We start from the raw sequence: 16,209 nt of genomic DNA on the forward strand, positions 1-16,209 counted from the left end.
CTCTTGCAATATTGCTTTAACATGTATTTAAAACCCCCCATTTTCTTCCTGTGCTATTATAGACTAGAGAGAGAAGTAATAATTTAGTTTTCAACATGTGTTGCTGCTGAGCCACTTTTAGAATTAAAAGGTTTTTTTGTGTGGATTTGTTTGGTGGGGTTTTTGTGTTGTTGATTTGGTTTGAGGGATTTTTTGTGGGTGTTTGTTTTCTTCTTATTTTCTTTTCTTTGTGGCATTTTTGTTTGTTTTTTCTTACTTTTAATTTCTTTCAAAATGATCGACTTGAGAACCAGGAGTAAATTTGAGGTTAGGCACTGATCCAAAAAGAGGTCAGAAGGCTGAGTCTCTTTTCCTATCTTCACAGAGGTGAGGCTTTTATTGTTTTCCCATTCAGAATGTTTTTTTAGATCCTTTAAACAAGATTTCAAGAAAAAAGATTATGCAGAAATAGACTATTTTCCCTCTGTATTATGAGGGATGTTTATAAAAATGCAGGACTAAGGACCTGTTCTTGCAGATCCATACAGTTTACTCTGAAGGGTCAGTGCCACAGGCTCAGTTCACAGCAAGAGGTAAGCAAAACTGAGACATTAATATCAGTAAGGACTCAAGTTTGGTTGCTGATTCTGGGACTTCTCTCTGGTAAACAGGGCTTTGCCAGGACTGTTTATTCAGTCTTCCATGGGCAGATGGGCATTCTCTTCAAAGCATTTAGTTTGTGCAAGTTGGTCTGATCTACCTGCCAGTGATGGGGCGTGTGCACTGTACTCATGAATAGCTTTTCATGCTATCCCCGAAATCTCTCAAGTCAGATTTTGACCAAGGTTTCACACAAGTTAAACCAGCTTTTGAATGGTTCTTTGTACCTACTTGAAAAAAGTAAGGGATTATTATCTTGACAAGCACAGGCTATTTTCTGGCTATATACTAGTAGGTGTTAATTAATATACAGTTGAGCCTGATTTCTGTTAATCAGTTAGGTCTTGTGCTGATCATAATACAAACCAGGTGTCAAATCAAGTCAAATAAGATGACTCATAGTTAAAAATATCTTCTGCCCTGCAACCCCCTTAAAGGGGAGTGGGTAGGGAAGCTGTAGGACTCAGAAGTTTCAAGTTAACATTCAGGTTAAAAGTGGATCCTGTTACTAAGAAATTATTACTGTTTCATGGTGGAATTAACTTGTATTATGTTGAGTCTTCATTTGTTCTTGGCGTGCAAGTAATTTACTGGAAACTTATTTGACCTTATAGACTTCTTGTAAGTGGCGTAACTCGGGAATTGCTATTGCAATATGTGTGTGCTGTTTTAGAGAGGGACTTCAGCCATGAATGAATGGTTATCTTCTGCAAATCGACAAAGTATGATCTTAAGTTATTAAAATATGCTAAAAAGCTTCAGTACATCTTTACATGTTAGAAATTGACATTTTCTCCCTCACGTTGTGTGTGTGGCTCATTCCATAGCAGTGTTGGCTGTGACTGCTGCTCTGAATTAACAGAACTGCCATGATGCACAGCCCTGGATCCAGGCTTGCTGACATCAACTCTCTTGGCATGTGTTCAGAGAAGTAAACAGAAGACAATCAGTGTTGGGTTTGGCATAACTAGCAAGTCCATAAAACTGCCAAATCCTTTTCAGTGTATTCATCCAATTAATCACATTGATGTAGGACATTTACTTAAATGAGTAAAACATATTGTATTTAGTTTTAAAAAGTTCTTGTCTTAAAGTTTCCATTTTCTACTTAATAAATAACTACAATCTTTACTTAAATAGCATTTTTTTTTTTTGATGTTGGTCTTTTGTAGAAAAAAAATGAATTCTGAAAGCTCAGCCCTTACCATGAGCAGCCCTGCTGTAATAAACCAGTGTGCCAGAGGAGGAATGGAAGAAGAAAAAAATTGGTAAGCTTTACTTCTAATCTCCTAAGAGGTTAGTAGACTGCAATACTGGGAGATGTAGTTTGAAAATTAAGTAAAACAATTATGTGTTATAACTGATGCATTAAGTCTGCATTATTTATCAGCAGAGAAGAAAAAAGGGATTTTTTTTATTTTATTTTGGTTTTGAGTTTTTAGCAGATGACATGGTACAGGGTGTCATGGGGGATGGGCTGTGGAAAAACTCCTGTTCATTTCAGCAGTGCAACAGTTGTGCTCAGGGAATCTTTCACATATGGCAAATATTTTAATCTCCCAATGCTGCTGTGCTGCTGGACCATGCTGGTACCAGGACCTTCAGTGCTGTGAGAGTCCTGAAATTCCTGCCCTAGGAGACATTACAAAGTCAACAGTTTCTGCTTTGTGTATAGAAAAAAGTTTACCCTGTGCTAGAGGAAAAAAGCAATTGCGATGTTAAATGGTAGACATAGACAAATGCTTACACTTCATAACAGTTTTTCTGAAAAAAATTCCCACAGTTCATGCAATTTTCAGCACCTGATTTGTGTTTTCATGAAGGGAACAGGGTATTGAAAAGACTTTGAGACTATTCCACCAGGGCCAATGAGAGCCTTTTATTGAGCACCTGCTGTTTTTTATTTGTTGTTTGCTAGGGTTTTTTTACATTATTTATCTACTGTGTGGCAAACAAAGCAGTAAATTCATGACAGGAAGCATGACACCCAAATGGACAAAAACCTACCTTATGTCGTTGTAGTCTGAGAAATACTCTTGAAAAGCTAAGGAAATACTAGCCGATGAATGTTCTGTTTCCTGTTGCATGCTTGTCAGGAAATCAAATAAAATCTTTTTTTTTTTTTTTTTTTTTTTTCTTTGGTTTTTATGTAATATTAAATTAACAGCATCATAGTACCTGAAAGTAGTTTCTTTTAAACATTTCTTCTGGAACATTCTCAACAAAATCCTTGGATGAAAGGGCAGGATGAGGAAGAACTGTGGGCTTCCCTCCAGACTCACAAATCTACTGAGGGGTGGGAAATTGACACAAACACTTTGTTTGACGTATTTTGCTGTTTTTTATCTCCTGCTTGTGGTATTGATCTGGGGACAGTTCTGCTTAATATCTGTATCAATGAACATGGCGAGGTGATGGAGGGCACCCTCAATTTGCAGTAAATTTGCAGATGACTCCAAGTTAGGTGTGAATGTTGATCTGCTGGAGGGTAGGGAGGCTCTGCAGAGGGATCTGAACAGGCTGGATCAAGGAGCCAAGGCCAGTGGTGTGAGGCTTAACAAGGTAAAGGTGGATCCTGACTTTGAGTCACAACCCCTGCATCTCCAGGCTGAGGGCAGAGTGGCTGGAAAGCTGCTGCCAGGAAAAGATCTGGGGGTGCTGGTTGGCAGCAGCTGAACATGAGCCCAGGTGTGCCTAGGTGGCCAAGGCCAGTGACATGCTGGCTGTATCAGCAGTAGTGTGGCCAGCAGGACCAGGGCAGTGACTGTCCCCCTGTACTGGGCACTGTTGAGGCCACTGCTCAAATCCTGGGTTCAGTTTTGGGCCCCTCCCTGCACAGAAGACATTAAGATGCTGGAGTGTGTCCAGAGCAGGGCAAAGGGGCTGGGGAAGGGGCTGGAGCACAAGTCTGATGAGGAGCAGCTGAGGGAATTGAGATTAAACAATCTGGAGAAAAGGAGGGCCAGGGATGACTTTATCAATGACAGTGTGATGCATGTCTGGTTAGGTTTCTAAAATACTATTTTTTATTCTGGAGTTCTGTGAATACTCCAGCTGAATGAACATTATTTTTCTCAGCCTAATAAAGTGCAATGGTTCACTGCCTTACTGCATTGTTAATTTATTGCTGTTTGTTCATTGTCTGATTCTTGGAACTTATTTTACATTCTGATGGTTCTGGGTCTATTTTCATGAAAATGTGAGTTTTGGTAAGGACTGGTGTTAGTCATAGGAAGTTTAGAAATGTCTATTGTTAAAAGTATACAGTGATAGGGTAATATAGTCAACTAAGTCAAAAGTGTCCACAGAGAAAACCCTGAGCAAGACCTTATCTAGCATTTAAATACCACTTAAAATGCATATAAAAGGCTTTGATGTTGCATAAGTCCCCCTAGAAACAGAGAGGAGAGTAAATAATTGACTGAACCCTTGTTACCTTGTACATCCATTTTCCAAGACTGCCATTCTGGTTCATCACTGTTTTTCATCTGCAAAGTTTGGTGCATCTACCCTATGAAAATATAATTGAATTCTTAAACCTGCAATGATTCACTTGGTTCTGTTGCTTTTTTCCCTCCCAACATACATAAACAAGATTACAGCAGCAGAAGAATACGGGTAGTAGCAGAAATGTGACTGCTGTGAATGTCTGATAACTGCAGGGTATTGTGGCAGAGTTCATGTGTGAACCAAATTAAGTTGCTCTTGATAAGCAGGAAGGTGGAGGAACTTGGTGGATGATCATAACATCAACAATATCAGCTGTCTGAGCTGGTGTGGAAGTGTGTGGAACAATCAAGGCTTAAGAGCCTTGAAATGATAGAAGCTCCTGATTTGGCAGATTCCCACTTTCATGATGTTGAAGATTGCAAGAAAGGAACTAAAGACAAGGGAGCAAGTGGGAACTGTGTCAATTCATCCACGCTTTCTGTGGAAGGCTGGCGCATTGTTTTTCAATACAAATGTGCAGGAGAATTGGAAGTTTTCCAGGTGTTGTTATTGTGTGTGGATTTTATAACATACACTAGGCTGGATGAAATCTTGCTAGTCACTCCTTTGTTGTGTTACTTAGGATTAAGTCGGGAAGTATTTAATCCTTTTAAAACTAATAATTGAAATTTGACTTCTGGAAGTCTCATGACAGAGTTTTTGGTGCCTTGGCTTTCTGTTTCTGTCTCCAAATACTCTGCCATGTTCATTTTGAAGTATGCAGTGTTCTGCTATTTCTATGACAAAGTTTTCATCACTTTTAGATCAAATCTCTTTGAAACCTGTCCATGTTATGAATAAATAAATCTATATATCTTAAAACTAAACAAACACTGTTATATGTGGACTCTGGTACATTCTGACTCTGTACTTACAACTTGGCTTAAACTGAGTTTGAGGACAGAAACTTTAAAAAATATTTTCTTTTTCATTTTTATTTTATGCTTTAACAGATTGTTTCATCTTTCCTTTCTAATCTGAGACTGGTGACTTTGTGGGGAAGGGAAGCTATTGAAACTCCAGTCCACAGAGTGAGAAGGAAGACATGCTTAGATACTGAATTTAGATATGGCAAAAACTAATTTGAAGCTCAGCTTCATCATTGCATACATTGAAAGAGAACAGCTTACTGTCATATCTTAGTGTGCACATGTCTGGGAACTCTTTGGTATAGAAAAAGTGATTATTCTGGAGTATTGTACAACCTGTATTTGAAGTGATTTTTTTTTTTTTTTTAGTATGTTCATCTGTTTAAGAATGAAATAGAAATAATAGGGTCAACTGATTAAAACAGTACTTGAACTGACATCCTCATGGCTGAATAAAAGCAAGATAGGAAAGCAATGGTGAGCAGCTGAAAATCTGCATCTTCACTTAATAAGGAACAATGTAGATACCACATAACTCTTATTTTAATGCCGGCGGTTTTAATCACACAGACCTTCTTTCTCAGTGGGGAGCAGAAGAGAGTAGCTAAAATGCTGCATTCTGTACCTCAGAGACAGACAAGTGCACAAGCTGACTCATAGCTTGTGTAGGAAGTAAGGTTCCAGTAAGGCTTTGTGACAATAAATCATCATGACTCTGTTGCAGCTTTTGCCAGCTGCTAGTTGATGAAGGAAGAAGTATGTGTCTGGAATTACAGTAAGAAGAGAAACAAGTTTTACAACTTTCTCTGTTTCTCCTATATCCTTGTTTAATCAGTAGAAATGAGTCATCCTAAAGAACTGAATTAAACTGGCTCTTGTCAAGTGCAGTTTAACTGCAGATGTTTGATTACAAAAGGCACATACATGTTTGGGGAATACAAGGTTACAGTGTGTGCAAAAAGGAAGCCCCGTAAATTGCAGATTAACATTTCAGATAGCTGGATAAAGTTAATCTTATCTGCAAGAGGCCTTGAATTAGTTGCTTTCTAGTAACATCTTATTACAAAGGGAGAAAATGCCCTTCTTGGAAAGCTGAAGAATATTCAGGATAGTTAGCATAACGTAAAAATTATGACCAACTACTTTTAATAAAACAGATAAATATTTGCTGTATATATAAAAAATCAATTCTACCTTACCTAACTTTCCTAGTTTATTTTAAAGTACTTCTCTTCCCATAAAAGGAGTAGTAGTAGAGTTGAAAATTGTTACAAGGGAATAATTTGCATTGAGACTTGCAGCCTGAGACCGGTCCCTTAAAGGAAGTGGATGAAGTTCCAGGAGAGTGACGTAGGACATGGAGAGGGTGACTCATGAGGCACCATAGCACACCCACAGACAGTGAGAGATGAGAATGTGCAGAAATGGTTAAAGTGAGTGTACTCACCAACTGCTGACTTTGCCTCATGCACACATGAAATGGGCTTTGTAGTGAAGAAAATATGCCCCAGAAGCAAATACAAATTTAAACATATGTTCAGTCATCATGTCTTAAAAAACTAAGTATGGATTGCATTTCCTCATCCTGGATGGGATCAAAAACCTCTTGATTCTGCATTGAGAAAGAGAAGCCCCCTAGGGTTATCCCCGGCCCAGGCCCACGAGGTGGCAGCCTTGGTTTGCGTGAGCGGCTCCTCTCTGGTTGTTCTCCTTCCCCCTTCCCAGCTCGTCCTTGGCTTTTTTTCCTGGGATCACATAAAGACATAGCAGCAGAGGTGAGTTACTAATTGCTTGTTTAAGAAACACTTTACTAAACTAAGGCTGCTGCTTAGTGGGTTTTTTTGCAGGGGTCTAATTTTTTTTTTTTTTTTTGTGAAATATCATCCCTTAGTAGATTCCTGGCTAACGCTGTAATCTGCATCTTGTACAAGTGGTTACATTGTCTCTAGGTCATACTGCAAATAATTTTTGCTGATAGTGTGTCTCTTAAAACATTTGCTGCATACTTGGTTATGACTCTGTTGGGGTCAACCTGCTTTTTCACTGTTATGTCTCTTTATTATAGCTGTTAGCTGAGGAAAGGAGTTAAAGCAAACAGTTCTGAAATACCTGATTGGTTCCATCTGAATGTCAAGAAATTTTTATCCAAGTAAAAGGCAATGACATCTTAGGCTGCCCTCAATGATATGTTGTTTATGAATGTTTGTTAGTACACAGGTCGATGACGTGGCTTTTATATTCTGACAAATAAATTGAGTGTTCACAGGGAGTGTATAGAGGGAGTGAAATACATTACTTTATTAAAGAGCTGAAGGATGTTTTAAAACTGTAACTTTTACTTACTTTGATGTAGGAACGGAATGTAAAAATCTGTCAGTCCATCTATTTTTTAAAAAGTATCTCGTATTATTCCATATGGGCTATCCTGGTGAAATCTAAAAAATAAGTATAATAAAAAATGTCACTTTGGACTGTGTGAGTAACTCTCTTGGCTGGAACAGGGATCACTGGTAGTGAGAAGCTGAAACTATATAGCTTTAAATAAGGAACCAGGCTTTAACACATTTTGGCGTGTTAAATTCTTTAAATTTTCATTCATCCTTCCCCCAGGATTAGAGAAGTGCATGCTATCAGGGTGATAAATAATGCAGGTGATTAGGTTTGAATCACCAATGTTAATAACTAATACACTATGGAAAGAGGCCTCACCATCCCTAACTCAAGTTTTGGTCATTTGTACATTGAAATTATGATTATAGAGGATGAAAACGTCTCCTTCAGTGCTGTCTTGCAAATATCAAGTAAATGAGTTTGCGTAGTTTAGAACAAGGATGAAATTTGTCAGCTTAGTTCTTACTCATGCTATAGAGCCTTGTTTTCTCATTCTGATATGCAGCATCTTGATGTATTTTCTTTTCCTTCTCTATTTTATCTGAAAAAAAACCCCACACAAAATTTGCAGAAATAGTAAAAATTTCTTGTTGAGAAATATGAAGCATGTTAACAAGCCAAGTAAAGGAAAACACTGCCTCCCCTCCTTCATAACTGTCATGGCTTAACTCCTAACTAATGACAATTATAGTGTCACCAAAAGTCAGGAATAAAACTCTCTGGCAATGCAATTTCAGTATTAGGAAGAGGCATCACTTTTATTTTAGGTGCCAGATGTGAGGGTGATATTTCTGCCTAACCCACTTGCTAACACACTTGTTTAAATCTATGTAGCTTATACATATTCATTACATTTCCCAAGATGCATACATACATGCTAAACATTTGCAGGATTTCTTTTGCATATTCAAATCACTTATTGGAGCTTATTTACAGTAGAGTAGGCATCTTTAGAGGGTCTCTGGTGGTCAGTTGGGGAACTTTCCATTCCTCAAATTATCCTTTTTTTTTGGTCACAGGCCTTCAAAAATAAAGTTTCTTTTCTTTGAGTGCACCCCAGCATGCTCTGGCCAAGATGCAGCTTCTTATCAGCGTTGCTCAGGCCAACGGTCTTTAAGGCTGCAGTAACCACTTGCACACATTTATGCAGGACTAAGAACTGTCCTGCTTTAGTTAGAGCTAAAAGAGTTCACAAGACTTAAACACTGTTTGTTAGAAATAGAGCTTTTCCCAGCAATAATAGTAGTTGTAATTGAAGGGACAGAGAAGCAGGCCATGCACAGTTTGGTGGCTCACCAGACATTGTCCGATGCCCATCCCCATGCAGCCATCAGCCCCCTCCAGCTCCCTCTTACACTGGGCATGACCTCCTGGCTTATGGAATATCCCTGTGACCAGCTGGCCCAGCTGCTCTGACCATCTCCATCATCCCACATTATTGTGCAGCTCCTCACTGGCAGAGAAGGGGACAGTGAGTGTGAGTTTCTGCTAATCACTTTGAAACAACTTGATTCTCAGTGTGGGTGCATGTGTCTATATCAAGTGTGACTTTTTTTTTTAATGTAAAAAACTCCCAAAACCCAGTGATCTACCACTAGTAGTAACCATCTGTTTCCTATATGTTTACCCTACTTCCCTTTCTAAAGAGTCTTGTCCTTGGTTGTGATTACTTTTCACCGAGACTCCAGAATCTGTTCTTATAAACAGTCTGTTATTGTTTTATATTCTTTTTCAGCATGTATTACAGTTGAGTTTCTAGTTAATACTCTAATAGTCATAGGAAGACACTTCTTCTCCTTCCCTCCCTCCCCCACCCCCCCCTGCCCCCCCAAAAAAAGTAGTTCTTAGGTATGCTTAGTCAATTCTCTGGCTGTAGAGGGAGCTGGCTTCTAAGGAACACAAATGGTATTTATTTGGGAATACTTACACATTGCCGTATTTGGAAACAGAAGATCAGAAACAGAAGGCTGATTTGTGATTTGATCTTTCCTTTGTGGCGGAGGGAAAGCTGGAGGGTATGTGAACTGGTTAAATTAACTGCATTTTCCTGCGGGCCCTGAAAATTTCAATAGGTAAGTGTTGTATGAGACAATGATTTGAATATGTATCTTTCAAGCTGAATATATTTGGTCACTTGCAAATCTCTAGGACACAAAGGATAACTTTTCTGTATTAGGTTGTCATTCCATTGCCTTAAAACTACACAAAGAAATTCCTCAGCAGACTCATTTCTTTTGATGTGGAAAGAGAAAACCTGTGTGAATAGGAATATTAAGGCCATTATAAACAGAAACTCACTAAAAATATGACTAAAAACTACCTGCGAGTATTTCAGAATATTCTCTTGTGTTAGTAGGTATGAAGAACTCATGTTTTTCTTTCTCAGCTTTGAACTTAATTATTATAAGAAACATAAATGAAGAATTAACCTAATGTATTGGCGGGAATAGAGATGGTTTGTTGTTACCTTCTCTGTCAGGCTTTGTACTTGGTGGTGAAGGCCAGGGGCTGACTGTATTTTATGAGCTTTATGAGTTATGTCTTCATTTAAAAAAATGGATTCTGTAGTTGTTTTTTAAAACGTGAATCCAAGTCCTACTATGCTTCTGAGTATAGAGAAGATTTTGTTTCAAAGACTCGTTAATTGTTGCAAATTGCACCAAAAAGGAGGAGCTCTCAGTTTTTCTCTCTTGGGGTCACCCCAGCCCCACTATGTACAGAACAGTAAGATAAATGTGACTCTATTTTGAAAGCTATAGAATGTTATTGCACAGATTAAATGCAAGTGGTATGTGACTAGATGGATTAAAAAAAGGAGAGCAGTTGCACTCAAATTTAAAAAAACTGATTTCTCTTTGCAATTTCATTAGATACATTAATATCTGACACTTTATAATCCATTATTTATTGCTACATAGAGCTACATCTGGCAGGTTGCACCCGGGCATGCTTAGGCAAGTTTCCCTCCCTCTCAGATCTGCTGTTCTCCAACTCAGTGCGAGGAGGGAGTCACGCCAAGTCAGCTACAAATCAGTAAGGGATTTGTATCAAAGTGCAGACAGGGGAAGTCATGGTAGGCTTTTATTGTATCTACCCTGATGTTGTGAATAAAATGGGCAGAGATAATATTAATCTCCTTAAAATGTCTTTATTAATCAGCTCTTACAATATTTGCTCAAGGGGTTTTTGGCTGCCCGTGTGCGCCGTGGAGGAGGAGGGTCTTTTCAGCTGTGCTGCAGGGAGTTGAGCAGAGCTGGAGAACCCGCCCTTGCTGGGAGTAACCCCAGGATTCTGAGTTTCTTTTGTTTTCTCCGGGGGTCTCATCTCTGGTTTGGTCTTTTTAACTTACAGCTAGTAAGAAAAACCGGAGAAATCAGCTCCTTTGATACTCCAGGGTCCACACGGCCTAGCATTGGTTTCTGTACGTTTCAATTTTGCTTAGTTTTATTTTATAAGGGGTTTTTGGTGTTAAACAGGATCCCAAGATGCATTTCGAGGTCCTTTATTTGCATGCGGGGTCGGCCTGGGCGGCAGCGGCTGTGGGTTTTATCCAATATGGCGTTTCGGAGGGGCTGGGCAGCACCAGGGCTGCTAGATGTGGCTGGCGTGGGTTCTCTTTTCTTGGAGCGGGGCGGCGGCCCAGGCGCGCTCGGGGACGCGGCCCTGCGGGCCTGTGGACACGCTATCCAGCGGCTGGCCGCGGGTGGGCTGAGCCACGTGCGGGCTTTGGGGCTTCTCTGCGACTGGGCTTAAGCTGGGCGGGCAGCATGGCGGCTGGAGCCATGCCGGGGAGGCGGCTGCGGGGGTCCGGGATTCCTCGTGCCAGGCTTGAGGGAGCGGCCGGCCACTCTTTCTCCCGCTCCGGTGGAGGCAGCTGCGGGGGTCCGGGATTTCCCATGCCGGGCTTGGGGGGGGCGGCCGGCCCCTCTTTCTCCCGCTCCGGCGGCGGCAGTGCCGGCTGCTCTGCTGGTCCCTCTCGCTCTGTTGTTGGGGGTGGGGGGGGCCGTGGTGCCGGGCTTCTTTGAATGGAGCTCTCGAGGTTCGTTTTTAAGGTGGTCTGGGGGGAGGTGCCACGGAGGTGGCCCCTCACTGTTACATTACAGGATAAACATTCTAAATTTCATTTTTATCACTGATATATAGTACCTTCTCTGTCCCATCCATCAGATTTTGTAAGTTTGGAGATTTTTTTTCTTCCCCCGGATATCCTCCTTTATCTAAACTAGCAACTGACCCAAAGAGCTCTTTCATCTTCTTCCCCTGTGTTGTGTTGACACGGGGGCACTGCATAACAAAACAGAAAATTGTGGGAAATATCCACCAGTCTCCATACAAATGAAGAAAAAATCAGAGAGAAAAAAAATAGGATTTAGAGAGTTTAAGTAGTTGTCCTGGGTTCCAGCGTAGGCTGTACACAAAGTATTTATTCTATCACCATCTTCATGAACTGTTGAAACCAGGTGGGCTAGTGTTTTCCCAAGCCCCCTGCCTTTTCTGCTAATGGCCCATTAACGCCTTTGGGGTGTTTTCTGCTAATGACTTTTGGGGTGTCTTCTGCTAATGGCCCATGAGTCACAGGTAACTCCCTCCAGGGGTTACCTCTGTTAATGGGCCATCAAGGACCCATTTCACACTTCTCATGCTATTGTGAGATGCTCTGCCCAGGGGGAGGAGCCAAGCATTCTCACCTGGATATAAGCTGGTATGTGGGACAGTGCAAGCAGCACTTACCCACTGGATTCCCAGAGGACCAGAGCTCCCAGACCTTTCTACAGGATCACTGCTTCAGGAAGAGCACTTCACCTGGACTGCTTCCACCATCCTGCTCAGGTTGTATTCTGACCCTGTCAGTGATTCTTTGTGTTATTGCATTTATTTTATTTTATTTTTACCTTTTTACCTTTCTTCTCATTAAATTATATCTCTGACTTGGAGCCTCTCACTCGTTTTGCTTTCAAACCACAACAGTAGTTTATCATTAAACATCGAAATTTATTTGATAATCTGCTGGTTTATTATCTCTGAAATAACAAAATGGTAATAACCTCCTCCAGCTGTTTCCTTCCAGTCTGCTAGAACATGATGGTTTCATTGTCCGTGTACTGGAACCGGCGGGCCTGGAGGAGGCAGCGATGCTTTGGGAACTGCCGCTGTCTGTCTGCGGTGTGTGTGCTACTCCCCGCTGCCTTCTTTTCTTTATTAAACCTGTCACCTGGTAATTCTGTTAAAGCTGTAGCCAAATTTCTCTCTCTCACTGGTGTTTTGTCTTTTGTTTTGAAAGACTTGATATTACAGTACTTGGTTTCATGGTAGTTTTTTTAGTATCTGTATCAAGGTATTGAAAAGGCAAATTCTTTAGCACCAGAACCATTTCTTAATTTCCTCTCTGAAGCTTATGTGTGTCTGGTTTTGTCACTGTGTGTGTGCTGTATGGGTATGGCTGGACTTTTCTGACCAGCAGTGTCCTTCAGTGTCTGTAGGTGTGCATTGCAGAGCTTTCTCTTGTCAGGTGTAGCAGGTTTCTTTTGCAGCTCCTAAAGAGCTTGTTTGTAAGAAGACAACTGTGAAATACTCCCTGACTCTGTGCACTTAATTTGGAAAAATTGTGTATGCTAATTTTATAGTAATAAACAGAATAGCGATTTCTTACATTTCTCTGCTAATGTGAAATTCCATGTAACTGAAGCAGCTGTCCCTGTCTCCCTGAGGAACACAGGCCATGAATGTTCAGCTGTTTGTTTTTTCCATAAAGATAGGATAGGATCATGATTTTCTCTTACCCTGCTCCTGCCTCAGGCCTTTCAGCAACTGACTTCTACCTACAGATGCACATAATTGTCACAAAGGGCATGTAGGAAGATTGACCAGAGACTTTAGAACTGGCAAAATCTTGTTTTGGATTCTGAATCTCTGGTGTCCCTATTAATAGGAAATGGTCTTGTGTTAAATCTCATCAAAGTTCCTGAGTATTATTTCCTTGCCAATTTCAAGTCAAACTGTTTTAATTGGTGATTAAAATAATAATTTTTTGCCCAGTTAGGAACCTGTGACTCTCTTGCCAAGATATTGGTTGTCCCCAAAACTGTCTAATCCATCATCAAGTCACAGTTAATTTAGGATTTTGCATCAGCTGGGTGAATAGATGAGGATGGTTTGTAGCCTGGTGAAGCAACAAGCTGTCTTTCCCCTGAGGAAATGCTGACCTGTTTTCTCAGCCTAACCCAGCAGTTTAGAAATTGCTCAAGTAAACAACACTGTGGTGCTGCAGAGCAAGATTTGGGATCAGTAACAAAGCTGGTTGTCTTGCTTTGTTACAGACTTAATCAAAAGGAGATTTTAACAAAGTATGTGAATTTCTTTTGTTTACAGTGCTGACTTCTGTAGGAAAACAAGCTCAGTTATTAAAGTGCCTGTATTTATTTGAATGTGAAATATCGAAAATTTCAGGTTCTTTACACAGTACTTCATATGTGTTTTGGGACTTTGGGAACAGAACGTTTTTTGTGTGAAGCTGTTCTAAAAATGAAGTTACACCCACTTTTTATTGTGTGTTAATTGTCTATTAGGCTTTGTAATTGATGTGCAAAGATTGACACTCCTGATACTGGAGCATGCTTACAATAAATGTCTGCTCTGGTAATTTAATGCCTTAATAGCCTTTTAGCAATCAGTTACATCTCAAATGCACTATAGGGCATTTTTTTTTTTAACTGAAGCTTTTGCTCACAGTAGAACTCCATTACAAGTGTACTGCCACTCTGTTTATATTACACTAATGTGAAGATGTTACTGCTTTGATCTGGTTTCCATTTAAAGATAACTTAAAATACTGTGATGCTTCTTTTCTGGTTTTTGTTTTTTTTTCTGTGAAATTGAGTTTCGTGATCATCTTAAAGTTCTTTGTTGTGTATCAGACACAGTGTTAATGTTTGTCTTTGTGGATAAGATGCAATGTTTTTAACTTGCTAGTAATTTTAAATATTTCTCTCTTGAGAAGAGCCACCCAATTTTACAAGCTTGGACAAAAAATAGTTTCATTTTTCCCCAAGTAGGGTGGTTGATTTTTTTATGACAGTTTAAAGAACAGGCTTTTCCTACCCATTGTATAGATTTATTGAAGAATAGAAGTTATTACTCATTTTGACTTTAATGATCCAACCAAGTAACTCCCTCAAACTTTTCTTTCTCAGTAGGACATCAAGGGACATGGCAGCTCAGAGTTCTGAAACCATTTTCTTTGCTTTTCAAGGTATCTCAGCAAGTCAGACTTGCAGCAAGGTGCATCTGTGTGGTTTGCCAGGAAATGACATGTGGCTGTGCTGTTGGTCTTGCCAGCAACTTCTGACCTCATTGCCTAGTTCTGTTTTTTAGAAGATACAAAAATTACCAGAGCAAATGAGCTCCAGTGTTAACATAACTGTGTGTGGGTTGAGGTGAGAGACCCGGGTTAGTACTGGCATGGCCAGGGAGGCCCCCAAAGAGCGTGGCCATTCCCATCCTTGGTGGAGAACAGCAGCCCAGGTGTCCTGAGCTGACCACAGCCCTGTTATGGCAGGGGCCACGGAGGTGGTGGGTGCTGAGGTGTGGGACACAGCTTCGGGGCTGCTGCCACTCAAGGACCTTCCCCAGCACAGTCTGTCGGCAGCAGCGAGGGGGGGTTCTGCTGTCACCGTGGGTGCTCATTGCTAAACCTCTGATCTTTAGTTCTGGCTGAGATCATGAGATCACATCTCACCCCGTGCTATGCATGTGATGAGAGTGCTACTTCACCTCATTTGATGCCACCTCAGTCTCTTGGAAGTAAGAAAGCAACTTTTATCTTCAATCTTTACCCTGAACAAAGAGCCCATAGTGCAATAAAATAATTGCAAACTTGTTCTTCATTACTGTGCCAGTTCTCCTGAGTGATTGACTTGTCAAATCGCTGCATATCCTTTCTTTCTTGGTTTAAAGTTGTCAGGGTTGATCCAGGGAGATCTGGCTGGAGGGCTCTCAGGTAACACAATCAGTGAATCTTGCAGCAGCCTGAAATCCTTGATGTGCAACCCCACTTCAGTTGGGAGTGGGGGTTGTATCAGCTGAAGTGAACTCTTTTCACATCAGTTGTTCGTAGAACACTGTTTTTGATAGATTTGGAAATAAAAAATACTGTCCTGAGAGCACAGGTAGTGTTTTATTAATCAAGAGATACAGTGTAAGTGATTGGAAAAAATCCAGCAGCTTGGCTCCAGAACATACTTGACATATTTAAAAAGAGTAGGATCATTCATCTAGGCTACCAACAGTAGCTCTGCTATCCATGACCATAAAGGAAATGTTAAATGCCTTTGCATCGTCATTGATCAAATCAACATCTGTTTGATTTCTTCCCTTGTAGTTTGACTCTTACTTCAGCTGCTGTAGTGACTGGGGATATTATCCTTGTGTTCTAGTGCTTTCTGTATAGAGACTGGAAAAGCCTGTTCTTTTGTTCTTGTGATTTGGGAGCTTTCCAGTTTTTATAATGAAATATTGCAGTGTGTGTCTCTAATGTACCTCATTGAAACCCAAATACATCAGCTATCAGCGAGAGTGAGAACAAAGATCGATGTGCTCTAATTTTAAGGCATGGCATTAAAAGTGTCAGAGGAAACGTAACAGGGGAGAGTGTCAGGAAAAAAAAAGCAAAAACAAAAATGTGATGGAAATAAAGAAAAGAACAAAACTGTGTGTGCAGATGTGCAAGTGCTAATTTCTTCCATTGGCGGCTCATCACTGTTTTTCTTGATAGCGAAATCCCATTTCCTGCCTCACTTCTTGTGTTAATGTGTGGTTTTACAGG

The 16,209-nt window shown here is 40.4% G+C and overlaps 1 protein-coding gene across 4 annotated transcripts in view; it reads left to right on the forward strand.

Annotated features, from left to right (window-relative positions):
- ARHGEF3 (Rho guanine nucleotide exchange factor 3) overlaps positions 1-16,209 on the forward strand; it is a gene marked incomplete at its 5' end in the record, with an annotated part of 107,906 nt that overhangs the window by 9,941 nt on the left and 81,756 nt on the right. For all 4 annotated transcript variants that reach the window (XM_083869373.1, XM_083869375.1, XM_083869376.1 and 1 more), the window contains one exon: positions 1,812-1,907. In XM_083869373.1, the coding sequence (XP_083725499.1) occupies positions 1,819-1,907 (89 nt within the window). The remainder of the gene's footprint in view (positions 1-1,811; positions 1,908-16,209) is intronic.

The sequence above is a fragment of the Zosterops lateralis genome, assembly GCF_965231275.1.
Source record: "Zosterops lateralis genome assembly, chromosome: 11".
NCBI classification, from domain to species: Eukaryota; Metazoa; Chordata; class Aves; order Passeriformes; family Zosteropidae; genus Zosterops; species Zosterops lateralis.